The 26,367-nt window shown below is 48.9% G+C and overlaps 3 protein-coding genes across 5 annotated transcripts in view; 2 read left to right on the top strand and 1 right to left on the bottom strand.

Annotated features, from left to right (window-relative positions):
• Nucleotides 1-6,658, top strand: part of DRC3 (dynein regulatory complex subunit 3) — a 49,643-nt gene extending 42,985 nt beyond the window's left edge. Inside the window, exons 14-15 of the mRNA XM_024234995.3 lie at nucleotides 68-2,216; nucleotides 6,159-6,658. Of these exons, the coding sequence (XP_024090763.1) occupies nucleotides 68-181 (114 nt within the window). The 3' untranslated portion in view covers nucleotides 182-2,216; nucleotides 6,159-6,658. The remainder of the gene's footprint in view (nucleotides 1-67; nucleotides 2,217-6,158) is intronic.
• Nucleotides 1,765-22,423, bottom strand: ATPAF2 (ATP synthase mitochondrial F1 complex assembly factor 2). The gene is made up of 8 exons (XM_002827109.4): nucleotides 22,084-22,423; nucleotides 12,143-12,187; nucleotides 11,764-11,909; nucleotides 9,844-9,941; nucleotides 8,154-8,234; nucleotides 5,275-5,387; nucleotides 4,655-4,770; nucleotides 1,765-2,188 (listed from the first exon to the last, which is right to left on the bottom strand). Exons 1-8 carry the CDS (start codon nucleotides 22,214-22,216, stop codon nucleotides 2,051-2,053), a joined length of 870 nt encoding a protein of 289 aa, XP_002827155.1. The 5' UTR covers nucleotides 22,217-22,423; the 3' UTR covers nucleotides 1,765-2,050.
• Nucleotides 22,424-22,425: 2 nt separating this feature from the next.
• The window catches only part of GID4 (GID complex subunit 4 homolog), a 29,155-nt gene continuing 25,213 nt past the window's right edge, over nucleotides 22,426-26,367 (top strand). The window contains exon 1 of one of the 3 annotated variants that reach the window (XM_002827110.6): nucleotides 22,426-23,134. In XM_002827110.6, the coding sequence (XP_002827156.2) occupies nucleotides 22,697-23,134 (438 nt within the window). In that variant the 5' untranslated portion in view covers nucleotides 22,426-22,696. The remainder of the gene's footprint in view (nucleotides 23,135-26,367) is intronic. The other 2 variants (XM_054535484.2, XM_009251368.4) reach the window with 2 other exon arrangements.

Here is a 26,367-nt window from a genome sequence, read left to right as displayed (position 1 = left end):
TGGACTCAGTGAAAGATATTAACCAATGATCTGATGTAAGGAATCGGGCTTTGGTTTCACTCCTCAGATTCACAAGGATGAGATCATGAGGAACCGCAGGCGCGTGAAGGAGATCAATCAGTACATCGACCACATGCAGAGCGAACTGGACAACCTGGAATGTGGCGACATCCTAGACTAGATGAGTGTCAGCCACAGGAGCTTCTTCAAAACATAGCACCAGCCCCAGCCAGGAGAAGGAAGTGCACATGCCTCACTGAGCACCTCAGGAGAGTTGCTGGGCATCTCTCAACTGCGATCCCCAACACCATTCTTTCCCCCACCCCTGGAAAAACTTCCAAAAGTAGAGAAAATAAAGGACTCATTTCACATTTCCCCTACTCATTAAAAAAAAAAAAAAAAAAAAATCAGCTGGGCGCGGTGGCTCACATCTGTAATCCCAGCACTTTGGGAGGCCGAGGCACGCGGATCACGAGGTCAGGAGTTCAAGACCAGCCTGACCAACATGGTGAAACCTTGTCTCTACTAAAAATACAAAAATTAGCCAGATGTGGTAGCATGCGTCTGTAATCCCAGCTACTCAGGAGGCTGAGGCAGGAGAATCACTTGAACCTGGGAGGTGGAGGTTACAGTGAGCCAAGATCGCACCACTGCACTCCAGCCTGGGCGACAGAGCGAGACTTCGTCTCAAAAAAAAAAAAACAAAAAAACATGTTCATGTAAGAACAAGAGAAAGAGTTTGAGATGAACAGCCGGTCCCAGGCCAGCTGACAGAGCGACTTCCAAGGGCACTGCAATCAGCTAGACTCTTGGCTGTGGCATAAAGTCAGACACGTGCCCCTGCCGTTTCCCCTGCCATGCCTAGACAGGCTGCCGGCCACAGGCAAAGGAGGCCGGTGTGGGCTGAGACCTTTTCTGCTCTGGGTGCTGAGGGGCAGGGAAGCAGGAGGAGAGGCTGCAGCTCCCACCACAGTGCTGGGGCCTGGGCCTGCCCACCAAGGCTGAGGTTAGCCACAGGGACCTGAGGACCCTCCAGAAGAGCAGAGTGCAGGCGGGGCATCCAGCTCCACCATGTCACCCCCGCAGCCCTGGTGTCATCTGTGACAGTACCTCACAGTGCCTTCGAGGAACAGTTCAGGGAGACAGTGCATGGGAAGCGTGAAGAGGCACCCAGCATGCGATCAGTGCCCTGTGAGCAGGGTTGATGCCATTACCTTACTCAGGCTGGCAAGGACACAAGGCTGAGAGAGCCTGTCTGCCTGAGAACCACTCTTCCCCACTGCCCTCTTACTGGCCTGACACCAGAGAGTAGCGCCTACCTCCTGGGACGCTAGAGGTGGCTATGTCAGGAGGACCCTTAGGACTCCTGGGTGGGAGATGAGTGGAAACATGCAAATCAGGTGACCTTGTCAAGCCCGCCCAGGCTTTTAGCCCAGAAAACAACTTCTATTTTCTACTTTCTAGAGTAAATCATTTGTTTTAGAACAGTAGGAACAAATAGAAACAACCAGCTTAGACCACAATTGTTTCAAAAGATTGTTTGATTAAAAGCCAGCCAAAAAAAAGCCTTTAGGCTGAGGCTGAAGAACACAAATAGAATTGTCTGTGGATTATATGACTGTTTCCCCAGCGGAAGGTTCCTGACCACAGGCAGCAGATATCCAAACACGCCATGGGAGATATGCTGTTTAACCCTCTGGAACCTAGACAAAACAGGAAGAATGGAGAAGTGCAGAGGCGCACATGAAAACAGGGCTCAGCATATTTCCAGGGTGGAGAAATATTTAATAAAATCAGAGTCAAGAGAAAGTCACTTGTACAATTCATCTCCTACATTTACTGCTGGCCAGGCCAGGGGCACCTGGGTTGAAATCAGGCTGACCTCCGGACAGCTGCACTAGCACACTGTGTCTCGGGGGAATCTCAGGGTGATGCTGAGGCCGAGCCCCCAAAAGCCAAGGAAGCCAGCCCCACAGGCTGGGGAGCCCTGAAGGCCGGGGAAGCTGTGGCTGCATTGCCTCTATCCTGCTGTGTGCGCGCTGTCCAGGCCTCACTCCTTCAGGAGCTTGTGCTTGACTGTGGTGCTCTCGGAGCAGAGATGGATGAAGAGGGTGCCGGCAGCGGTGCGGGCCCGCAGCTCCTGCAGCTCATAGTCATGGGCCCACTCAATGTTGCCCCACTTCTGGATCTGAGGGAAGGACAAGACAAGTTGCTGGGTGAGTGGCCAGTGCCTGGCTGCCTCCTGACCAAAGCCATGTTCCATTCCAATAGCTTGGCTGAGGGCAACAGGTCTGGATCTTGCCAAAACACGAGACACGCCTAGGGGGAGGCGGCAGGTAAGAACACCCAGGTACGCCAGGCACGGTGGCTCATGCCTATAATCCCAGCACTCTGGGAGGCCGAGGCAGGAAGACTGCTTGAACCCAGGAGTTCAAGACCAGCCTGGGCAAATATGGTGAAACCTCACCTCTACAAAAAGTTTTAAAAATTAGCTGGGTGTGGTGGGGGCGCACCTGTAGTCCCAGCTACTTGAGAGATTGAGGTAGGAGGACTGCTTTGAGCCCAGGAGGGTGAGGCTGCAGTAAGCCAAGATCATACCGCTACACTCCCACCTGGGCAACAGAGCAAGACCCTGTCTCAAAAACACCCCGCACACACGCACGCGCGCACACGCGCACACACACGCACACACGCACACACGCACACACGCACACACACACACACCCCCCCACCCAGGGAGCCGGAGCAGGCACTGTGCTCTCTGTGGTATGGATGGTCTGGAAGAAGTGCAGTCCAGGTCCAGGCCCAGGGTCAATGGCTGCCCAGCCACCACTGGGCAGGCTGGGTACCAGAACCACCCATGTAACTTCTTTGAGGAGGCCTGACTTATGTGCCATCCCTTCTCCTACACTTCCTCCCAGAAAGCCTGTGAACGGACAGCCTCTGCAAGTTGCCTTGCCATGCTGGGCTACAAGTGCCCCCTAGCCCCATGTGGGTGGAATAACTAAATCAAGTAAGGCCACACAATGGCTTCAACTCTGACTCTTGTGGTAGTCACAGAACTACAGATGCCTCTGCTCTGCACACTGGGGACAAGTTGCAGATTCTCTGTCTGGAGCTCTAAAAACAAGAGGGAGGAACCCTCAGACACACGATGTGGCTGTCCAGACAGTGTAACTCCAACCAAATCCTGCTGGCTCCTCCCTGGCTAGTTGCCCAAGAGGCCTGGCCTGGCCGCCCCAGCTCATCCAGGAACTCAGAATCCACCATGCTACACAGCTATTTGAACTTCTGGGCTGCCTGGTCCCAAACTGTACAATTGTAATATGTCATCTGAAGAATATTCCATACTTTCATTGTATACCATCACATACATAATTCAGGTTATTCCTCTGTTTGTAGAGGATCAAAACCAAAGTTCAGAGAATGATGGCCTGGCTTGGGTCCCATAGTCAGAAGCAGAGCCCAGACTGGCTTCCCACCAGCCCTACAAGTCACCCCCTTCCTGTGTAATCAGTTCTGACATCCAGAGAATAGTAGCGGGCCTCCTTTGTTATACAAAAATAGTTTTTTCCCTGGCATTTTTCTGAGCAGAAGACTACAAGAACTAGGGAAATACATCACAAAAAGTTTTTGTTTTTTTTTTTTTGTTTTTTTTTTTACCATACTAGGGACCAATTCATAATAGCAATTAACCTTCTGAGCTTGGTGGAATAACAACAAAAAGATTGCAAAGATGGCCATAATTTTCAGAGTTAAAAAATGCAAACCATACTGTGGCAAAACCTTAATTCTGAGCCCACTAAATCAAAACTTGTATACAAACAGCAGCTAACCCTATGCTCCTCTGCCAGCCAGATAAAATGTCGGAGTATGAAGGCTCAGCTGATGAAGGAGCACAAACGGGTTCTCAGTCATCTTGGCAGGGCCTGTTCTGCAGGCTTTATCAAGCCCAGATAGTCTTTATCCACCCGTGAACCTCCTTGTGCAGAGTGAGGCCTGACGGCCTTGGCCCTAAAATCACCAGACCTGGCTTCAAACCCCAGCTGGCACATTTTCCAGAGGTGCAACCTTGCACCTCCGTTTCCTCCTGTGTAAAACAGTGATAACCACAGCTCCTACCTGCTCAGGCTGCTGAGAGGAGGTGAGATGGATACAATGCAGGAACACAGTGGTAGCACTTACTGTTATTTTTTATTGTTATTATCTTACAATACTTTTTTTTTTTGAGACAGGGTCTCACTCTGTCACCCAGGCTAGAATGCAGTGGCACAATCTTGGCTCACTGCAACCTCCACCTCCCAGGTTCAAGCAATCCTCCCACGTCAGCTTCCCAAGTAGCTGAGACTACAGGCGCTAATTTTTGTATTTTTGTAGAGAGAGGGTTTTGCCATGTTGCCCAGGCTGGTCTCAAACTCCTGACCTCAAATGATTCACCCTCCTCGGCCACCCAAAGTGCTGGGATTACAGGTGTGAACCACCACGCCAGGCCTACTTGACAATACTTCTGCTGGTCCTTGATTTTGATTTCTGCATGTACACAAAAGTAATAAAAGCCAAGTATGCATAACTGTATTTCAGATGGGTTAGCTGCTCCCCCAAAGTGAGTCTGAACTAGGAAGGGGGAGGCAGGACCTGAGGTGCTGCTCCTCACCTGGTACTCCTCCTCCAGGCGTGACAGCAGCACGGCCTGCTCCACTGTCAGGCGCAGGTCAATCAGGCCCAAGGTCAGCACCATGGACTTGAGCTGGGCAGCTACAAACTCAATCCCTGCAGGGACACAAGCCAAGTCAGAACCCAAAACAGGGCAGCTGCCACAACCTACCCCTTGTGAGTCCCAGCAGCCCTAGCAGAGAACAGGAGTGAATGGTGCAAAGAGCCATCCAGCGATTGGCCCACTCTTCTGAAAGAGCACGCTGGTCTTCCCTGGGGGTGATCCTCCTCTGCTCTTACCCAGTGAGACACATGACCTGAACTTGGCAAATCAGAGCTTTCCCCACCCAGTCTAGTGATTGGTTCATGGATAGACATGTGACCCAAGCCAGGGCAATGAGATTGAACTCAAGACTTCTGCTGGAGAAGTCAAAGGTAGAAAGGCATGAGCCTAGAGCGTAGTGACTGGCTAGCATCAGAGCCACCCAGCCTCCACACTCAGCTAGCCCAGAACACCCCATGCCTCTCCACTCACAGGACCTGGGGAAGGGCAAGTACAGGCTTCAGACACTGATGGACTTCACAGCCACCTGCCAAGCCCACAAGAAACTCCATACATACCTTGTAAAGCCCATGTGTTGTAAGATGCCAGGTGGCTGACGAGCACCTCCCGAGTCTTGGCAGGGATGCTGGGTCCCATTATGCTGGTGGAGGAGCTGATCTCCACGCCGTATCTGAAAGGAAAAGGGCTTCAGCGTGTCTCTGTCATGCTGTAGCCCAAGAGCAGCCCACCTTTTGACTAGAAACAAAGGCCTAAGCTTCAGAGCATGTGTGTGCATTGGCCAAGGAGCTAGTCTTGAGGACTACAGGAGCAATTGCCACCATGGTCAGTGGCCTCCCGACCTGATTTTCTGTCCCTCAAGAGCAAACTTGGAGGACCAAGAAACTGTGCTGAATGAAAGGATGGTTCCTGAGTCATGTGAGCTAGGGCTCGGTTATATGCAGCTGCCTGAAATGCTCATTCATTTACCTGGAATCTCCATCAAAAGGCCATCTGCCTTTTACATCTCTTTAAAAAGTTTTTCACATTTGAGGACATATAAAAGTTAAAAAAATATTTAAAATGGTTTTCCTTAAAATAATGTTTATATATGTCATATATCATGGAGGTTTCCTTTTTTATTGAAACAGGGTCTCGCTCTGTCACTCAGGCTGGAGTGCGCTGGCACGATCTTGACTCACTGCAGCCTTGACCTCCCAGGCTCAAGCGATCCTCCCACCTCAGTCTCCCAAGTAGCTGGGACTACAGGCATGTGCCACCACACCTAGCTAATTTTTTTTGTAGAGACAGAGTTTCACCATGTTGCTCGAGCTGGTCTCAAATGCCCGGACTCACGCGATCTGCCGACCTCAGCCTCCCAAAGTGTTGGGATTACAGCCATGAGCCACCATGACCAGTCAGCAGTCATTTTTTCAAACTATTTTTTTTTTTTTTTTTTTTTTAGATGAAGTCTTTCTTGCTTTCTACCCCAGGCTGAAGTGCAGTGGCATGATCTCGGCTCACTGCAACCTCCGCCTCCTGACCTCTGCGCCTGTCTGAGAAGATACATTTTCAAGAATAATCATAACTAAATAAAACAGAAAAACACAATGGGGGATAAAAATAATTTTTGTAATTTTCTTCCATATATCACTGATTTTTTTCTGTTGCTTAAAAAAATCCGGCTGGGGCCGGGCGCAGTGGCTCACGCCTGTAATCCCAGCACTTTGGGAGGCCAAGGCGGGCGGATCACAAGGTCAGGAGATTGAGACCATCCTGGCTAACACGGTGAAACCCCATCTCTACTAAAAATACAAAAAAAATTAGCCGGGTGTAGATGGTGCATGCCTGTAGTCCCAGCTACTTGGGAGGCTGAGGCAGGAGAATGGCGTAAAACCCAGGAGGCGGAGCTTGCAGTGAACTGAGATCACGCCACTGCACTCCAGCCTGGGCGACAGAGCGAGACTCCTTTCAAAAAAAAAATCCAGCTGGGTGCAGTGGCTCACACCTATAATCCCAGCACTTCAGGAGAATGAGGCGGGCAATCACTTGAGGTCAGGAGTTTGAGACCAGCCTGGCCAACATGGTGAAACCCCATCTCTACTAAAAACACAAAAATTAGCTGGGCGTGGTGGGCGCCTGTAATCCCAGCTACTCGAGAGGCTGAGGCACGAGAATCACTTAAACCCAAGAGGTGGAGGTTGCAGTGAGCCAAGATCGCATCACTGCACTCCAGCCTGGGCGACAGAGTGAGACTCCATCTCAAGAAAGAAAAAAAAAAAAAAATCCTTGCTGAAATTCCTAATAGTACAAATGGACTGTAAGAAATGGCTAAGTTTTTCTGTAAACTCTTAAGGATGAGATATTTCCTGCCACAAGAATCTGATGATTTTATACTATAGCAAAGATCTCTAGGCACCTAAATTATTATTACATTTCATTAGATTCTGAAATGACACTGTATTGTCACATTCCCACACAGTATTGTAGTCTGGTCTTTAGAGCACTGCCTTTGCCTTCTCCTTTAAGACCCAAGGACACCTGCCACACTGTGAGCATCTGGCAGCATGTGGCAAATCAGTGAACTGATTGGTAACATCACTTTTGTGGAAAACTGCTATACCAAGAGATGTGCCTTGCAAAAGCTTAGAAAATACCATGGTCAAGGTAGTACCCTGAAAGCCAGCCCTTCCAAATTTCCCTTGGGATCAAATGAAATTGAATTTATTTTGCCACCACATCAATAATCCATTCAACTTTGCATTCAAAAGAGTCTTCCTATTAAGGAAAAACATTTCGTATCAATTCCTGGAAGCTACATATCCATTGGATGTTACCCGTAATTTTGCAGGAAGCTATCCAGACTTTTCTCCAAGTGCATACATATCGTATATGTTGTTCTGTTATTTAATAGTACAGCAATTGTGACAAAGATGAAAATCACTGCCAAAATTTAAACATTTGCTGTGTGCTAATAAGCAGGATGCTAAGCCTTTACATGCATCAATTCATTTATTCCTCCTCAAACCCTGAGAGGTAGGGATTATTAGCCCCATTTATAGACAAGGAAATTGAAGCTCAGAGAGATCAACTCATTAGCCAAGTCACACAGCTGAGTCTCTAGCAGAGCTGGGATTCAAACTGACACTGCTGCTCTGACCTGCTGGCAGAAGGTGGCCTGGGAACTCCACTGCTTCTCCAAGGACACAGAGCTGCCCCTATACTTCATGAACCGCTATAGCAGGTGTGCTGTACCTAGTGGCTGAAATTAAATTTGAGGTGCTTTTTTCCCAGGATGACCCTATCCCTGATCATATGAGGGGAGCCGAATCCCACGAGTGCTCTGAAATCAGAAAGCTGACTAGCTAAGGGCACTAGTTTTCCAGCGTGGCCCCCTGACCCCCACACTCCACCAATGCAGGTGTCCAGTCAGTGCTTTCTGCAGGGCTGTACATCTTACCTTTTCTCAGCCCATTTGATGATTGGATCCCACTCATTCCTTTGAAGTTCCACTAATGTCTCGGGCTCCTCCACCCTGTAGCTAATTCATTGTAAAAATCACCTTCATTAATAAAAAAGTACAATTCCTTCATTCAGTGATAGAAAAGGAAAAACACAAAGGACAACAGCAAAAACTTCACCACCACCATCCCAGCCCCACAAGTCTTTTCCCCTAAAGCAGTGGTTCTCAAAGTGTGGCCCTGGCACCAGCATTGCCTGGGAACTTGTTAGAAATACACATTCTCAGGTCGCATCCCTATAGAAATCAGAACCTCTGGAGGGGGGCCCAGCAATCTGTTTTAACAAGCCCTCTAGGGGATTCTAATGTAAACTTGAGTTTGAGAACCACTACCCTAAATGCCCCCAAATATTTGACAGGTCCAAGCTTGCCGCACTGTTACTGCCATCCTAAAGCAGATCCAATCTACTAACTGCAACCCTGGGTCCATACCCGCTTGACCTAGATGCTGAACAGGAATGCTGTGCCAGATGCTCAGTCTTTGCATCTCTACCCTCACCCCCTCCAAGAGACTGTGCCCCGGTCACAGATCAAATAGCCTGTTTATACCTCATAAGCCCACCCACCTCCTGGCTACAGATGCAGCTGCTGGCACAGATGCCAGACCTGATGGGACCAGGCTAGAGGTCAGGCTGTGCCATTTGACCAAGAGACACAGACATGAGTCAGTTGAGAGGAGCTGAGCTGCAGGGCCTCATGGGATGGGAACCCAACTGGGCACTATGGAAATCCACTGTCTTGTGTAAGCAAAGTCGGGAAGAGAGGTCATGAGTTATGCAGGAAAAGCTGGGGTGCTGGGAGGGGCAGATGGACAACCAGCCTTTCCTCCCTCACCTTCCTCTCACCCTAGTAGGGCACAGGGAGGAGCTCTGACATTGGATCTTCCAGCTCCCTTTCCTGGTGACCCAACTGTCCTTCATTTCCTGTCAGGATCCCTATATAGTTTTCAAGAATCCCCTTTTTGTCTGAGCTAGGTTGAATGGGTTTCTGCTCCCTGCAATCAAGTGAACTCTAATATAAATGCAGTAGGCGTTCCCACTAGCTATGGGTCACCCCCTTCAAAAGCATGCCTCCAGCTGTCAGTGCTGACTTCCTGTGTCATCGTGAGATGACTCAGGATCCTAGAGCACCTGGGCTAGCAGGCATGGTGCTGCTCAATCAATTCCATTGTTTCTCAACTTTCCTTCGGCATCACTTAACAATTAGCCAAGAAACATAGACACAGAGGAGAATTCAGAACTGGAGAAGGACACTCCTAGTTATCAGCATCCATAGTGCCAAGGATGCCTACCTGAGAAAGTGTCAGTGGGCAGAAGTTTAAGGTCACAGGCCCCCCCTAGGCCTAAGGGGCCTGTGGTCACGGCACCTGCAAGAGCTCCATAACCACCCTCCCAGCCTAAGGAGCAGCTTCTGGGCTAGAGAAGAGGGGTGGCCATGTTCTGACACCATTGTAGCCTGAGGAGTCCTCCTCCTAAGGGGCTACAGAGCAGCCAAGTGCCAAAGTCAAGTGGGCCACCTTCCCTGTCCTTGCAATAAATGGAGAGGGTTTCTTCTTCCACTGATAACCATCTGGGCAAATCAGGAAAAATAGTCTCAATCCAAGGGGAATGCCCATCTAAATGTCCATTACCAGATGGTGTCGGTGTCCAGAAACTTCACGGCTGCCCGGATCAGCTGATCCTTGTTTCTCTGGGTTGGGTTGTCCAATGATGTGTTGCACAATGTGGTCTGAATCAAAGGCAAAAACCACCCTGTCACTGCCTGCGGGGCTCAGGCAAAAGCCCTGCTTTCCTGAGGATACCACATCTGACACATAGCAGACAGCACCATAGCACAGCCCTCCACCAGAGGCATCTGCATTACCGGAGCAGCAGCACAGCTACTGAGAGTGTGCCACAACCAGGCTCCATGCCAAATGCTTTGTGTTGACACTCACAGGACTCAAGGGAAGCGTGCAGCAGCCCCAGGATTAGTGAACCTCCCCCATGGTCACATGCCTTTTATTACCAGGCTCTAGTGTATTTAATTCTCACAACAATCCTTTGGAATAGGTACTATTATGATGTCCATCTGGGACGTGAAAACTGAGGCCCAGACAGGTTAGGTTAAGTACATCATCAAATACAGTTATTAAGACATGTATCAGTGACGGAGCTCAAATCTGACTGGAAACCTTTACCAGCTGCCTCCCTTACACCTTAGAAAGCAGTGAAATAGACCATGCAAATTGGGATCAAGATTATTTTTTTCAGCCAAGTGTGGTGGCTCACACCTGTAATCCCAACACTTTGGAAGACTGAGGTGGGCAGATCACCTGAGGTCCAGGAGTTCAAGACCAGCCTGGCCAAAATGGTAAAACCCCATCTTTACTAAAAATACAAAAATTAGCCAGGCATGGTGGTGGACGCCTGTAATCCCAGCTGCTTGGGAGGCTGAGACAGGAGAATCGCTTGAACCCAGGAGGCAGAGGTTGCAGTGAGCCAAGATTGTGCCATTGCACTGCAGCTTGGGCAACAGACCTAGACTGTTTAAAAAAAAAAAATCTTTTTTTCCAGACTTACCTTGTCAGTAATAGGCTGCTTAGGTTACCCTATTCGTTTGTAGCCCTAATCACCCTAATTTCACTAGGTTGTCAAGGACCAGGCCAGCACCTCAGCAGGCTGTGATGTTGGGAGGAGGCCCACCTGGGTATGCAAAGGTTGAGCACAGCAGCGGCTGGGATGACAGCAGCTGACTCCTATATTGACTGAGTGCCCAATCAGTGCTGGGGACCATGCCAAGGGTCCCCATCATGCAAGGGTCTTGCATCATCTCATCTCATCCTGACCAGGCTCTGTGAGGTGGGTACTATTATCACTCATCTTTAATAGGTGGGGAATATGGGGCTGCGAAAGGGGCAGCAACCTGCCCAAGGTTACAGTTTAGAATCTGCAGAGGCTGGACCTAAGAATCTGGCTGGGCCCTTCCTTCCCCAGGCAGCCTTGGTGCCTAGGCGAGCCACTTTGGTGTGGACGAGGGGGCTGGTTCTATAGGGAGTCTTCCTCACCTCACCCAGCTGCCTCCAGCGGATCTTATATTCAACTAATATTTACTGAGTACCAACTAAATTACCTGCTAGTGGCTGTCCAGACACTGGTGAGTAAAACAGACATGGCTCCTGCCCTTCTGTTGCTTACCAGGCAGTGGAGGAGACAGACAATAAATGTGCAAACATAAAACAATTATAAATTGCCTAAGTGCTGACAAAACAAATGGCCAGCTGCTGTCATAGAAAATAAGAGAGCTGGGCAGTCAATGAAGGTAACATCTGTCCTGAAACCAAAGGAGAAACCAGCCATCCAGCACAGTGTTCCTAGGAGAGAGAGCTGCAAGTAGCCGGGCCAGACAAGGAAAGAGTTTAGCACGTTAGTAACTCGAGAGGAGGTGAATACCTGGGGGCCAGACAGGCAAAGGACCATCCCCCAGGGCCTTGTCAGAATTTGGTAAGGGGTCTACCCTACGAAGCCCTGGGTGGGTCTCAGGGTCCAGGTTCACACTGTGAACTTGTTACCAGGTGCATGGTGTAGTACTTGATGGTATCCTGCTGGGAATCCCACTCAGTAGCCACTGCAATAGCCAGGGCCTCGCTGGGGACGGTAAAGAGCTTGGCTTGGGGAGTTTTCAGCTTCCTGTGGTCCAGGTTTATCTCAAAGCCACCTTGAAAGATCAAATGAAAAACTCTCAGGGATTTGTTAAGTGGAATCAAGTGACCATTCCTATATTTAGCCACTTGAATTGGTGCAGACAAAGCCAACTCTGAATCCCTTACAGAAATATCTGACAAAAAGCAGGAAGGATAATCTCACCACGGAACCAGCTGAAGATGAAAAATGTTCCCAACCATTCACAAAAAAAAAAAAAAAGAGGCAGCCAAAATTTCAGACACTCACCTTCACCCTGTGTGATGCTGACATTCTGATAAAACCTCTTCCTTTCTGTAAGAAAGATTTTTCAAAGAGGCAGTTTAAAATAACGTTGAGACAACTCAGGAAGCGACAGGACCAGCTTGTATCATTACTGCTAATGTTGATTGATTGGCTTGATTTTCATATCCCCATTCAAGGTCTGCCCTACTCAAGACGGTATAATCAACCGCTTCTGATTAAAGCTGGGGGAAGGGAGCATCCGATCTCCAGGGAGAAGCGAGGAACAGAACATGCTGGTCATACCTCTGCCAGCCCCCCAGCCTGGGGACAAGTCTGATCAGGAGCATCTCGGCATGCTCTCCCACCCTCCCCACCACCAGTGCCACCTCATGCCAGCACAACGAGTTCAAACCTAAAGTCGGTGTCTGAGTGGGACAAAGCTAGAGACCCATTTCAGGCAAGACTCTGATGCCTCTAAGGAGTGAGTGGAAAGCCAATGTGCGTGCGCAGGGTGTGCGTGTGTGATATATAGGCAGGATGCAGAGCTCCCAAGGGCATTTCCCATCCCCTCTCTCCAATTAATTAACCTAATTAACCAGCTTGCTTGTGTATCCAACAGGAACTCCAAACATTTCCTTCAAGAATGGGAAAATCTGTGTCCTGTGTTTTCTTTTGAAAATAACTTGAATAAAATCTTACATGAAACAGTCTCCTTCTTTTACCCTGGAGGGATTAACAACCAAGAGCACTTCTAAGGAATTATGCAGATTCCCTCAACTGATAACAAAGAAGTCACATTTTGGAAGCTATAAGCTATAAGTCAGTCTCTCACGTCTGTGACAAACACAAAACTTTCACTCATTCATTCATTTGTTCACTTGTTCATGCGTTCAATGAGGTCTCAAAGTCTTTGGAGACCCTAACTGAAGTTATTTATTGGAAATAATGATGCAGCATGTGGAAGAAAAAAGAGTAAATCATTTGCTTTATTTATTCATTTATTTTATTTTATTTTTTTTTTTGAGATGGCGTCTCACTCTCTTGCCCAGGCTGGAGTGTAGTGGTGCAATCTCAGCTCACTGAAACCTCTGCCTCCTGGGTTCAAGTGATTCTCCTGCCTCAGTCCCCTGAGTAGCTGGGATTACAGGCATGTGCCAACACACCAGGCTAATTTTTGAATTTTTAGTAGAGGCAGAGTTTTGCCATGCCAGCTAGGCTGGTCTCAAACTCCTGACCTCAAGTGATCCAACCCGTGAGCCACCATGCCCGGCCAAATAGTTTGCTTTTAATGCTAAAAAAAAAAAAAAAAAAATGCTGGTCGCAGTGGCTCATGCCTATAATCCTAGCACTTTGGGAGGCCAAGGTGGGAAGACTGCTTGAGGCCAGGAGTTCAAGACCCAAGCTGGGCAACATGAGACCCCATCTCTACAAAAAATACAAAAATAAGGCCGGGCGCAGTGGCTCACGCCTGTAATCCCAGCACTTTGGGAGGCAGAGGCAGGTGGATCACCTGAGGTCAGGAGTTCGAGACCAGCCTGGTCAACGTGGTAAAACCCCATCTCTACTAAAAATACAAAAATTAGCCAGGTGTGGTGGCGCATGCCTGTAGTCCCAGCTACTCGGGAGGCTGAGGCAGGAGAATCGCTTGAACCCGGGAGGCAGAGGCTGCAGTGAGCTGACATCACGCCACTGCACTCCAGCCTGGGCGGCAGAGCAAGACTCCATCTCAAAAAAAAAAAAAAAAAAATACAAAAATTAAAAATTAGCCAGGCATGGTGGCACACGCCTGTAGTCCCAGCTACTAGGGAGGCTGTAGCAGGAAGACTGCTTGAGCCCAGGAGGCTGAGGCTGCAGGTGAGCTGTGATGGCACCACTGCACTCCAGCCTGGGCAACAGAACAAGACCCTGTCTCTTGGGAAAAAAAAAAAAAGCTTAAGTTAAAATTTCATTAATTCAAATAGACCATGAAAATTCAGGAGAAATTAGTATGTGTGCACGGAGAGGGAAGCGTAATGGAGAAGTGGGCAACTGGTTTTACTCCAAATATTTTTTTTCTTTTTCTTTTTTTTTTTTTTTTTTTGAGATGGAGTCTCACTCTGTCACCCAGGCTGGAGTGCAGTGGTACGATCTCGGCTCACTGCAAGTTCTGCCTCCTGGGTTCACACCATTCTCCTGCCTCAGCCTCCCGAGTAGCTGGGACTACAGGTGCCCGCCACCACACCCAGCTAATTTTTTGTATTTTGTTTAGTAGAGACGGGGTTTCACCGTGTTAGCCAGGATGGTCTCGATCTCCTGACCTGGTGATCCGCCCGCCTCCGCCTCCCAAAGTGCTGGGATTACAGGCGTGAGCCACCGCGCCCGGCCTACTCCAAATATTTTTATGTTTTCCCATCATATCAGTTTTCTATAAATCTCATTTGCTATCACTAATACTTACAAAGGGCCCAAAATTGCATTCCACATTTGCACTTACTAAACTAAGGCCCAAATTGTTTTCCCACAAAAATATGTGTGTGTCTACCATGTGCCTTGGCACTTGGGATACAAGAGTGAATAAAATAGACAAGGAGTTTAAAGTGTTTTTTTAGGCTAGGCACAGTGGTCACGCCTGTAATCCCAGCACTTTGCGGGGCTGAGGCGGGCAGATCACGAGGTGAGGAGATTGAGACCATCCTGGCTAACACAGTGAAACCCCGTCTCTACTAAAAATACAAAAAATTAGCTGGGCGTGGTGGCGGGCGCCTGTAGTCCCAGCTACTCAGGAGGCTGAGGCAGGAGAATGGCTTGAACCCGGGAAGTGGAGCTTGCAGTGAGTTGAGATCGCGCCACTGCACTCCAGCCTGGGTGACAAAGCAAGACTCCATCTCAAAAAATAAAATAAAATAAAGTGTTTTTTTAGGATCAGATCTGTCCACCAAGATGATGTTGTCTTACTATGGCACGATTTACCACCTTCATCTGAAATCACAGCACTGATTATCTCATATGTTTGACACTAAAATGAGAAGTTTACAGCACCCTACTGCTTTTAAATTTCTCTACATGCTGTCCTGGTCATATCCAAATGGCAGGCTAGACATGGGTCTGGAGGCCTCCTTTCCTCTTTCAGGTCTGGAGTGAGGTAGACCATGTCCTTTGTGTTTTCCAATGCAACAGGCTGGGCAGCATGTATAAAAGCCAGGCCAGGCAGGAAGTTGGGAAGGGCTCTGAAAGCTCTGACTCAACACTGGGGAAAGGGTCTTCCCATGTCAGCAGGAAGAGCCAGCAGAGTGTACAAATGTACAAGAGTGAGCACTCTAGCATACTTCCAGGCCCGGTCTGGGAAGTGAACCCAAGAGACCTGGGGCCGAGGAACAGACTCAAGGCAGGAACTGCCAGCACAGGGCTGAACCTTCAAAAGCTCCTGGGACAGCCAGGTTTCCCAAAAGGGAAGTCTTTTTTCTGTTTTGTTGGCCAGGCTCACTTCTGTAACTGAATAAAAAAAACTAGACGGGAGTGGGATGGATGGAGGGCAGGGAAGGAGCCACCAAAATTTCTCCAAGCAGAAGAAAACCATGCAGAAAATGAGACGGCAGAAGGGCAAAAGAAGCCTAGGGGCTGCCAGGCCTCAGATTAGAAGGCAGGTGCACATAGATGTGTTTTAGCCAGGGGCTCTCTGAATGACCCACTGACACTTGGAGGGGCAAACATGTCTTGGAACAAGCTTTGGTGAGTACTGATCATGTTCCAGGACATACAAGTCCTGGGGATGGGACATGTGCAAAGCTCATCTCTGCACTCTCCAGCCATTTACTGTCAGTAGGAATATAGACACTAAACCAGGCAAACAATAAGGTGACTTCTGTGATGGGGCAGGCAAGTGGAACGATTAGTCAGAATTAAATTGCAACTTGAAGGTGAGGCAGGAGGTACCAAACTTTATGACTGATTCAATTTTTTTTTTTTTTTTTTTTTTTTTTTTTTTTTTTTTTTTTTTTTTTTTGCGGAGCGGGGCTGTGGAAGTAGTTTCCAGAAGAAGAAACAGGTTGCATGAAGGACCAGGGTTTCGAGAGAGCAGTTGTGGACTAGACAGATGGTCAGAAGGAGAATGCAAGATTCTCTAAGATGCTAGAGAGGGCTATGGGGCCACATCTGGGGGACATGTAGATCACTGCAAAGACAGCAAAGGGAGCCAAGTAAAGGCTCCACACAGGCACACAGGAACATGATCTGGGGTCAGGCATGGTGGCTCATGCCTGTAATCCCAGAACTTTGTGAGGCCGAGGGGGACAGATCACTTAAAGCCAGGAGCTCAAGAGCAGCCTGGCCAACATGGTGAAACCCTGTTTCTACAAAAAACAGAAAGATGGGCGAGGTATGGTAGTGCCTGCCTGTAATACCAGCTACTCAGGAGGCTGAAAATCAGTTGAACCCAGGAGGCAGAGGTTGTAGTGAACCAAGATTGTGCCACTGCACTCCAGCCAGGGTGACAGAGCGAGACTCTGTCTCAAAAAAAAAAAAAAAGAACATGCTCTGGACAATTCATTTGGGGGATGCATGTTCCCCAACAATGTCACATAAGACAAAATGTGAGACCAGAAACCTATGAAGCTCCCATGTTCTCGGTGAATACAGGGTTAGCAGACATCAATGGTAACCCTGTCTTTAAAGATGAAAAAAATCAGCCTAGCTTCGTAGGATCATGCAGAACTGTGCTTCCCTTTAAAAAGATTACCAGCCTCAGGAACCACAACTCCCACAGTGCACCAAGAAGAGGAAGCACTGGTTTCAGAGCTGTCTCAATGCCTTTATCTTTTACAACAGTGCCATCTGGTGGGCCTTAAACCTTAAAGGTGAAATTCTAACTCCAGGGCCATCTGTATCCTAGGGTGGCTCTAACCAACTCTTTTCAGGTATCAAAATTCTTCAGCCCAAATACATAAAGAACTCTTACAACTCAATAACAAAAAGACAAATAGGCTGGGCATGGTGGCTCAAGCTTGTAATCCCAGCATTTTGGCTGGCTGAGGCAGGTGGATCATTTGAGTCCAAGAGTTCAAGACCAGCCTGAGCAACATGGCAAAACCCTGTCTCTACAAAAATACAAAAATTAGCCAGGCATGGTGGCGCATGCCTGTAGTCTCAGCTACTCAGGAGGTTGACGTGGGAGGATCACCTGAGCCTGGGAGATTGAGGCTGCAGTGAGCCATGAACACACCCCTGCACTCTAGCCTAGGCAACAGACCGAGGCCCTGTCTCAAAAACAACAACAACAAATAACCCAATTTAAAAATGTTCAAGTCTGAGAGACTGAGGTGGGAAGATCGCTTGAGTCCAGGAGTTTGAGACCAGCCTGGGCAACACAGCAAGACCCTGTCTGTACAAAAAATTTTTAAAGTCAGCTGGGCATGGTGGCACACACCTGTAGTTCCCAGCTACTTTGGAGGCTGAGGTGGGAGGCTCGCTTGAGCCCAGGAGGTTGAGGCTGCAGTGAGCTGTAACTGAGCCACTTGCACTACAACCTGAGTGACAGAGCAAGACCCCCTCTCTTTAAAAAAACAATGGTCAAGGGATCTGAATAGACGTTTCTTCAAAGAAAATATACAAATAGCCATTAAGCACGTGAAAAGATACTCAACATAATTCATCAGAGAAATGCAAGTCAAAACCACAATGAGATACCACTTCAAACCCTTTAGGACAGCTGTAATAAAAAAGACAACAAGTGTTGTTGAGATGTAGAGAAACTGGACCCCTCAAACACTGCTGGTGGAAACGTGAAATGGCACAGCCACCTTGGAAAATAGTCTGGCAGATCCTCCAAAAGTTAAACAGAGTTACCATTTGACCCAGTAATTCTACTCTTAGGTATATGACCAAGAGAAATGAAAACATATGTCCACACAAAAACTTGTACATGAATGTTCATAGTAGCGTTATTCATATTAGCCAAAAGGTAGAAATGACCCTGTGTCCACCAATGGATGAATGGATAAGTAAAATGTGGCATATTTACACATACAATGGAATATTGTTTGGCAATAAAGAAGAATGGAGTTATTGATACATGATACAAGGTGGATAAAACTTAAAAACGTTTGGACATGCTAGCTCACTCCTGTAATCTCAGCACTCTGGGAGGCCGAAGCAGGAGGATGACTTGAGGCCAGGAGTTTGAGGTCAGCCTGAGCAAGACCCCATCTCTACAAAGCACTAAAAAGCTAGCTGGGCATGGTGGTGTGTGCCCATAGCCCTAGCTACTTGGGAGGCGGAGGCAGGAGGATCACTTGAGCCCAGGAGTTTGAGGTTACAGTGAGCTGTGATCATGCCACTACACTCCAGCCTAGGCAACAGAATGAGACCCAATCTCTTTAAAAAAAAAAAAAGAAAGAAAAAATCCAAACTTTAAAACATTACGCTAAGTGAAAAAGTCAGTCAAAAAAGACCACATTCTATTTATATGAAATGTCCCAAACAGGGAAATCTATAAAAGAACAAAGGAAAGTAGTAGTTGCCAAGGGATGGAAGGAGTAAGGGTGGATGATAGCTAAAGGGTGCAGGTTTCTTTTAACGGTGATAAAAATGTTTTAAAGTTGATTATGGCAATGGCTGTACAATTCTGTAAATATACTAAAAACCATTATATTTACACTTCAAGTAAATGAATTGTATAGCAAGTAAATATCTCAATAAAGCTATTTTAAAAAATCCTTCAGGCCAAATGTATAACGTTTAGCAAACTTTTTCTGCAAAGAATCAGATAGTAAATAGTCTAAGCTTTGCAAGCCATACAATATCTGTTCCAACTATTCAACTCTGCCACTGTAGTGAAAGTAGCCATAGATGATATGTAAATGAATGCATGTGGCTGTGTTCCAATAAAACTCTATTTACAAAAACAGGTGGCAGGCTGGACCCTGATCTACAGACTACATAATCTCCCTCAATCCACATCACTATTCTATGAGGATGACAAGGCAGCTAATGCCTCGGAGGTGATAGAGAAGCTAAACATCTTGTCTTGGTGACAGACAACTGGTAAATAGCAGAGACAAGACTTCTAGCCTTGACTTCATTAGGCAGTTGCACTCAGCCAGATATGCTGAATAGATAGGTTTTTCCAGAACACCTCCCACTCTGGGAGTCAATAGACCTCTGATAAGCTAGTGCAGAACTAAACTGCCACAACAATCTCACGTAGGTCTTCTTGTTGCAATATCTCCTTCTCCAACACCTCAGTGACCCTTTCCTAAACTCCTCCTCTCCTTCTGATAACCTTCAATGGCATGGCCATTCCTAAGTGGCCAAGTTCAATCAGCTTGCTGACTGAAGCGTTCATTGAGAAGAACCCACTGCGGTTTAATCTTCTACTACTCCAAATACACACAAATATCTCACAACTGGTAAGGTCTTTAAAGAGCACACATGGGGGTGGGGGCCAGGCGCAGTGGCTCACACCTGTAATCCCAGCACTTTGGAAGGCCGAGGAGGGTGGATCACGAGGTCAGGAGATCGAGACCATCCTGGCTAACATGGTGAAACCCCGTCTCTACTGAAAATACAAAAAAATTAGCCAGGCGTGGTGGTGGGCGCCTGTAGTCCCAGCTACTCGGGACGCTGAGGCAGGAGAAAGGCGTGAACATGGGAGGCGGAGCTTGCAGTGAGCCAAGATTGCGCCACTGCACTCCAGCCCGGGTGACAGTGCGAGACTCTGTCTCAAAAAAAAAAAAAAAAAAAAGCATACATGGGCCTGATTTACGCACCTCCCTCCTCATTCATTCATTCCTTTTTTTTTTTCACATTTGACTACCTACCATGTGCCAGGTACTTCCAAGAGCCTAACTAGTAAGTTTAGGCTTCTTAGAAAGGAAAAGAAGGCAGTAGATCAAGTGCCACCATTATGTAAAGTGAGCATCCACAAATCTAAATTAGCCCTTTGTGGTCGGGCATGGTGGCTCAAGCCTGTAATCCCAGCATTTGGGAGGCTGAGGCGGGAGGATCACCTGAGGTCAGGAGTTCATGACCAGTCTGGCCAACATGGTGAAACCCCATCTCTACTAAAAATACAAAATTAGCCACGTGTGGTGGCGGACACCTGTAATCCCAGCCACTTGGGAGGCTGAGGCAGGAGAATTGCTTGAATCTGGGAGGTAGAGGTTGCAGTGAACCAAGATCACACTATTGCATTCTCGCCTGGGTGACAAGTGCAAAACTCCGTCTCAAAATAAATAAATAAATACATAAATAAATAAATTAATTAACCCTTTGCTTTTTGCCAACTTGGTGAACTCCTGAATGTGTCCCCTTTGCTATGCCTCCCTGGGATGCCCTTCCTTCCTCTTCTTTACTGGCCCTTCATGGCCCATTTCCAGGCCCTTCCCCTGAGTCCTACAGGTGAAACTTCAGCTCCCTGCTGCATCCAGCCCCCTTCCCCATTTCTATAAAGTTATAGAACTTGGCCGGGCACGGTGGCTCACGCCTGTAATCCCAGCACTTTGGGAGGCCGAGGTGGGCGGGTCACAAAGTCAGGAGTTCGAGACCAGCCTGGTCAATATAAACCCCATCTCTACTAAAAATATAAAAATTAGCAGGGCGTGGTGGCAGACGCCTGTAGTCCCACCTACTTGGGAGGCTGAGACCACAAAATCGCTTGAACCTGGGAGGCGGAGGTTGCAGTGAGCTGAGATGGTGCCACTGCACTCCAGCCTCTGCGACAGGAGACTCTGTCTCAAAAAAAAAAAAAAAAAAAAAAAAAAAGAACTTGACAGCCAGAAAGATCCTCAAAGACAACCTAGTACTTCAACGCATGGAGAAAAATGAGGAAGTAGTTGCATGCCCAAGATCACACAGACCTCAGAGGTTCAGCCAGCATCAGATCCTAGATTTGCACTCCTGCCACAATGCCAAACTGCCTGTGAAGTTCTGGATTTTCTAAAACAGGCAGTGTCAGGGAAAAGTCCCTCATACCTTGCTGTCACCCTGGACATGTTCTAGATACCCAACACTCTCCCACCATCTTGCTGAACTCCTACTCATCTATCGCTCAGCTTAAATGCCCTTTCACCCAAGACACATTCTAAACCCTGAACATCTCCAAGATGGGAGTAGGCGATTCTCCGTGTTCTCACAGCTTCTTTGTATGTTCCTTATCAGGATATTATAAACTTTTGCAATGAACAGTGAACATCATTCAGGTAGGCCTTTTTCTTCTTTAATTGAGCTTCTCTACCAATACATACAGGTGGGTCTTAAAGACAACCATGTCTCCTGCCTCCAGCACAATAAAACTAATTGAATGGTGGGAGGGTGTTACTGCTCTTCATTCACTGAAATGAGTCATTCTCACTCTTACCCTAACACCACTCACCATCAGCAATGAAAGAGCCACTACTTGTAAGGTTCATCAGAGCTGGAGGTGGAGGTGACTCCACAGTCAGAGGTGGAGGTGTCAATTTCTATTTAGGAGAGAAGGCTGCAGATGGCAGAGGTTGTGGTAGGAGGGAAAGTCAGGAAACCTGTAGCAGAAGTGCCCGGGATGGAGGAATGAAGGCCCAGGTTCTAGGTCCCTTCTGTGCAGGTCTTGTGTTGGGCAGTGGAGACACGGAAAGCAGTCAGACAGCCACCACAAACCTCCGAGAGAGTCTGCCTCTAACCTAGGTGAAGTCCTGATTCAGAGCCCAAACCTCCCCTTTTGAAAACAAAGATGACACCTGCTTTCCTTATTAAAGGGAGGGCAGCTATAAGCTTTGAGAAAAGCTACACAGGCCAAATATCAATTAATGTATCGTGCGTGACTCGCTGTTCCCTCTCGGGTCGTCTGCCCTTGTCTGGGCTTCACTTTCTCATCTGTAAAAAGACCTGACTGGCCTGCATAACCTCATGAGCCTGAACCCTGCCTCAGTTACCTCGCTTTGCACAGCCGCAGCCCGAAGCCCACCTTACCCCAGCTCGGCCCCTACCCAAAAGAGAACATGTCATGGTCTTACCTGTCGGCGGGGCGTAAGCCCGGGCTGGAGACGGGATGGTTGGCCCCGGACTCATAGAAGCACTGGGGCCACCCGCAGGCCGATTCAGGAGACGGCGTCCCCCGTCCCGCAGCCGGAGGCAGCTCCTCCACATCGCGCCCGAGGGTCTGGGAAGATGCGAGACGCGAAACCTGGAGCAGGAAACACAGAGCGAAGGGATCCCCAAAGCCGCACGTTCGGGCTGTACGGAAACCTCTCAACGCCTCCTCAGAGCCCTCAACCTCCCCTGGACGCCGCCATCTTCCGCATGACACCAACGGCGCGCCGTCGCCGCCGCGCGCCTCCTGCGCACACCCCCAATCAATCAGCATCACAAACGCACCTCGCCCCGCCCCATCCACGCCGCGCCTCGGCGAGAAGACTACAAGTCCCAGCTGGCCGCTCGCGCACCGCGCCACGTGTTTTCTTCTCCCGCCAATGGGCGGAAGCGCCGCGTGAGCCTGCTCCCGCCCCCCAGGCTCGCCTGAGCCAATCGGAAGGGGCGGGGTGTGTGTCTGTGTGTGTTTGTGTGTGTGTGTGTGTGTGTGTGTGTCTGTGTCTGTGTCTGTGTGTCTGTGAGTGTCCGTGTGTGTGTATGTGTGCGCGAGGGCAAGTCGGGAGGGGGACCCAGCTCAGTAGTGGGAGGCCCTGCTCACAGGTCCCTGGGTCCCGGTGGCGGCCGGAGCGCTTGGTCCGCAGGCAGCGGGCGGGTGGTCGCCCCTCCCGCCCCCACCCCGCGCGTGCGCGCCCCGGCCTCTCCCTCCCCGTCACCCTCCTCGGCTCCCGCGCGGCGGCGGCGGTTCCTCTCCCACTCCCCCCAGCCCTGGCTCCGGGGGACCCCGCGATGCCGGTCCGCACCGAGTGTCCCCCGCCGGCCGGTGCCTCCGCTGCCTCCGCGGCCTCACTCATCCCGCCGCCGCCTATCAACACCCAGCAGCCCGGCGTGGCCACCAGCCTGCTCTACAGCGGCTCCAAGTTCCGCGGCCACCAGAAGAGCAAGGGGAACTCGTACGACGTAGAGGTGGTGCTGCAGGTGAGCGCCGGGCCGGGCCGGGGCCCGAGGGCCTCCTCGCGGCGTTCACGGGCCGTGCCCGCCTCGGCTCCTCGAGCCCGCAGCGGCGGAACAGGCCCTTGCCGCCGGGGCCTCCTGCACCCGGCGCTTCCCACCCGGGACCTGCCCAGCCTGTGTCTCACACTCTCCGAGCCCCAGCCCTGACCTGCCCCTTCGGACCCAGAGCCCGTCGTGACCGGCTCCTGGCGGACCTCGAACACTCCCAGACTTGAAGCCCGTGACCGGCCTGTCTGGGATCCGGAAGCCCCTCATGACTCGGGCAAGGCCTGGGTCCTTCCTCCCCATGACCTGTCGTCCCTAGATCAGGGACTGCCACCAGCCCTTTTCAGACCCTGAAGAACTCTCCATTGGTTTCACCAGACTCGGGACCCTCCCCATGTCTGGGCCCACGTCAGGTTCTCTCAGACCTGAGACATGCCCTCCTGCCCCTTCCTCAGTTCCAGGAATCCGCAGACCTTGGGGTCTTCCTCCTCCTGAGATCTCCTTAGGAGGGCTTCATCAGACCCCTAGACGGGGGAGCACCTAACCCACAACTGATTGGTCAGGCCCTGGCCTCACCTCAAGACCAGGCACTTACTCCCTGAGTGCTGCTCACAGTCTGTTGGGATGTTGCCTCCTGGGTCCCCTGTTCCACTCACTGCTTCTCTCTCTTGATGGTCCAGGCACCCAGCTCCTTCCAGCTTCTCCACCCCCAGGCCTCCTGCCCCTGCTCTGGGACCATTTGCGGTCTTTTCCCAGTCTTCCGGGCCTCTATCCAGACTTCCCCACCCCATACCTTCGTCTTGCTCGATCCTGGTTCCAGGGGACCCTCTTTCCTGTTCTTAACTTTTCTCTACACAGGCACAGGGCTTCCTCTTAGTCTCTGGTACCCATGTACTGGGAAATCTAACTCACCCAATTTTAGTTCATGTCCAGTCGCCTCCCCTCGTTTGACCTGGATTCCTGAATACCTGCTGCCAGTCCCTGATCAGCTTCGGAAGTACAGCTTCACTTGTCTGGGCCTTTCCCACACCTCACTCCTCTCAGGCTTGACACTTTTTGCCAGCTGAAATGGAGTGGCAGTGGTGAATACTCTTTTATCTCCCCTCCCCATGAAACTCTTCCTCCTCTATACCTACCCCTGCCTGCCTAAGGACCCCTTTCCCCTTCCCTTTGCCCTTTTTTCCTTAGTCTGACACCTCGTCTGCCAGGCTGTTCCCAGAAGCCCCTGCAAGCACCTGTCCCTCTGAAAGGCACTGTGTGCTGCCCCACTGCCCCCCACCGCCCCACCCCCCCGGGGTGTGAGGGTGGAATGTACAGTATATCTGTTCCTCAAGCTCTCCTCTTGGTCATTTAAAACAAATCTTAGTTTCACTTCTGAAGAGTAGGTCTCCCATCCAAAAGACAATGAGGGTGCCTTTTCTTTGTGCTAACTGCAGAGCACTCATCACTCTTTTATTCTCATACTGCTTTGTGGGAATAAATCATTTTCTCTGCTTACTTGAAACAGCATCGTCATGTTAATCATATCTTTGGGCTGTAAAGTTCTATCATGAGCCACGATATTTATTATAATGGAAATACGATTGTGGCTGAAATATTTTTGTCTTCATAATTGTGTGCCTAATGTGGTGATCCTCTTCTCTTTTTCTTAAAATGTGAGAGTCGAGTATGAAGGTACAGGGGTTTTTCGGTTTGTTTTGCACCTAGTCATAGAATTCTGGAGGTGAGATCCCTGGGTGGGTCACGTTTGGGATGATCTTGGATTTGTCCCTGTTGTTCAGTTTGATGGTTTCTGATGTAGTAGGGGACAATTGGCAGGATAGCCAGGCGTCAAAGGGGAGTCTGCTTTGGCTACTGCAGCAACTGCTGCTCCCTTCTGTCATTAGGGTATCACTTCTGAGCTCCTTTCAGAAGGAGAATCATGAACCAAGGGAAGCGGTGGTTGAGTTGGGGCAGGGCTGATAGGTCTCAGGCAGCCCAGAGCAGAAACCTGGTGGATGGCTGGGAGCCACTTGAGTAAGATGTCTGATGGTGGGGGTGGTGGTCATGCCAATGAATGCTGCCCTACGTCTGGATTGGTGAGCTGCTTGGTCATCATCACGACTAGTCAGTGGCATGTGAGTTGCCCCATCATCTGGTTTTTCAGCCAGGACTAGTTTGTCAGACACAGCCTTCTTAGACTTAAAATACTTCTGCCTTTTATAACTCAGCTTCTTTTTGTTTCTTTTCTTTCTTTTTGTATCTTTATTTAGATACAATTCACTTATTTAAGGTGTACAATTCAATAGTTTTTAGTATATTCACAGTTGTTTAACCACCACCACAACCTAATTTTAGAATATTTTCATCACCCCAAAAGGAAACCTTGTAACCCTTAGCCATAACCCCCACTCCAATCCTAGGCAACTGCTCATCTGTTTTTGTTGTTGTTTGTCTATTCTGGACATTTCATATAATCATATAGTATTTGTCCCTTTGAGATTGGCTTCTTTCACTTAGTATAATGTCCTCAAGGTTCATCCATATGGTAATATGTATCAGCACTTATATTCCTTTTTATTGTTGCATTGTTCATTGTGACAATTGTCCATTGAATGGATATACAACATTTTGTTTATCCATTGATCAGTTGATGGACATTTGGGTTGTTTCCACTTCTGGCTACTATGAATAATACTGCTATGAACATTTATGTACAAGTTTTTATGTGGATGTATATTTCACTTCGGTAGATAACTACCTGGGAGTGCAATTGCTGGGTCACATGGTAACTCTTTTTTAACATTTAGAGAAACTGCCCCTGCATTGTTTTACATTTCCACCAGCAGTGGGTGAGGGTTCCAGTTTCTCCACATCCTCGCCAACACTCACTGTTCATCTTTTTTGTTGTAGCCATCCTAGTGTGTTTGAAGTGGTCTCTCACTGTAGTGTTGATTTGAATTTCTATAATGACTGTGATGTTGTGCATCTTTTCATGTGTTTTTGTTGTTGATGTTGTTGTTTTGGAGTACTTTCTTTTCTGTGATTCTAGTGTAAAGAGTTCCTCAAACCTTTGTGAGTTTCTGACTGGGTCTCCTCTCCACCCCCTACTTACTGTGACTCCTCTTTCCTCCTCTGCCGTCTAAGAAGCCAGCAGTAGAAGGGAGCCCTGGTCGCTGTGAAAGGAATATTTAAAAGAACAGCCGTTGGACACAGCTGTGCTGTGAGACCTT

This window comes from Pongo abelii, chromosome 19, assembly GCF_028885655.2.
Source record: "Pongo abelii isolate AG06213 chromosome 19, NHGRI_mPonAbe1-v2.0_pri, whole genome shotgun sequence".
Classification (NCBI taxonomy): Eukaryota; Metazoa; Chordata; class Mammalia; order Primates; family Hominidae; genus Pongo; species Pongo abelii.
Note: the sequence above shows the minus strand (reverse complement) of the source record. Positions and strands in the feature narration are given on the sequence as shown.

What these genes read in the sequence shown, in the direction of transcription:
- ATPAF2 (XM_002827109.4), bottom strand. Translation starts at nt 22,216, where the DNA reads ATGTGGAGGAGCTGCCTCCGGCTGCGGGACGGGGGACGCCGTCTCCTG. An exon ending in GGCTTACGCCCCGCCGACAG is followed by an intron (nt 12,188 to 22,083) that starts GTAAGACCATGA and finishes TCTTTCTTACAG; the next exon opens with AAAGGAAGAGGTTTTATCAG. An exon ending in GCCTGGAGGAGGAGTACCAG is followed by an intron (nt 2,189 to 4,654) that starts GTGAGGAGCAGC and finishes TCCTTCCCTCAG; the next exon opens with ATCCAGAAGTGGGGCAACAT.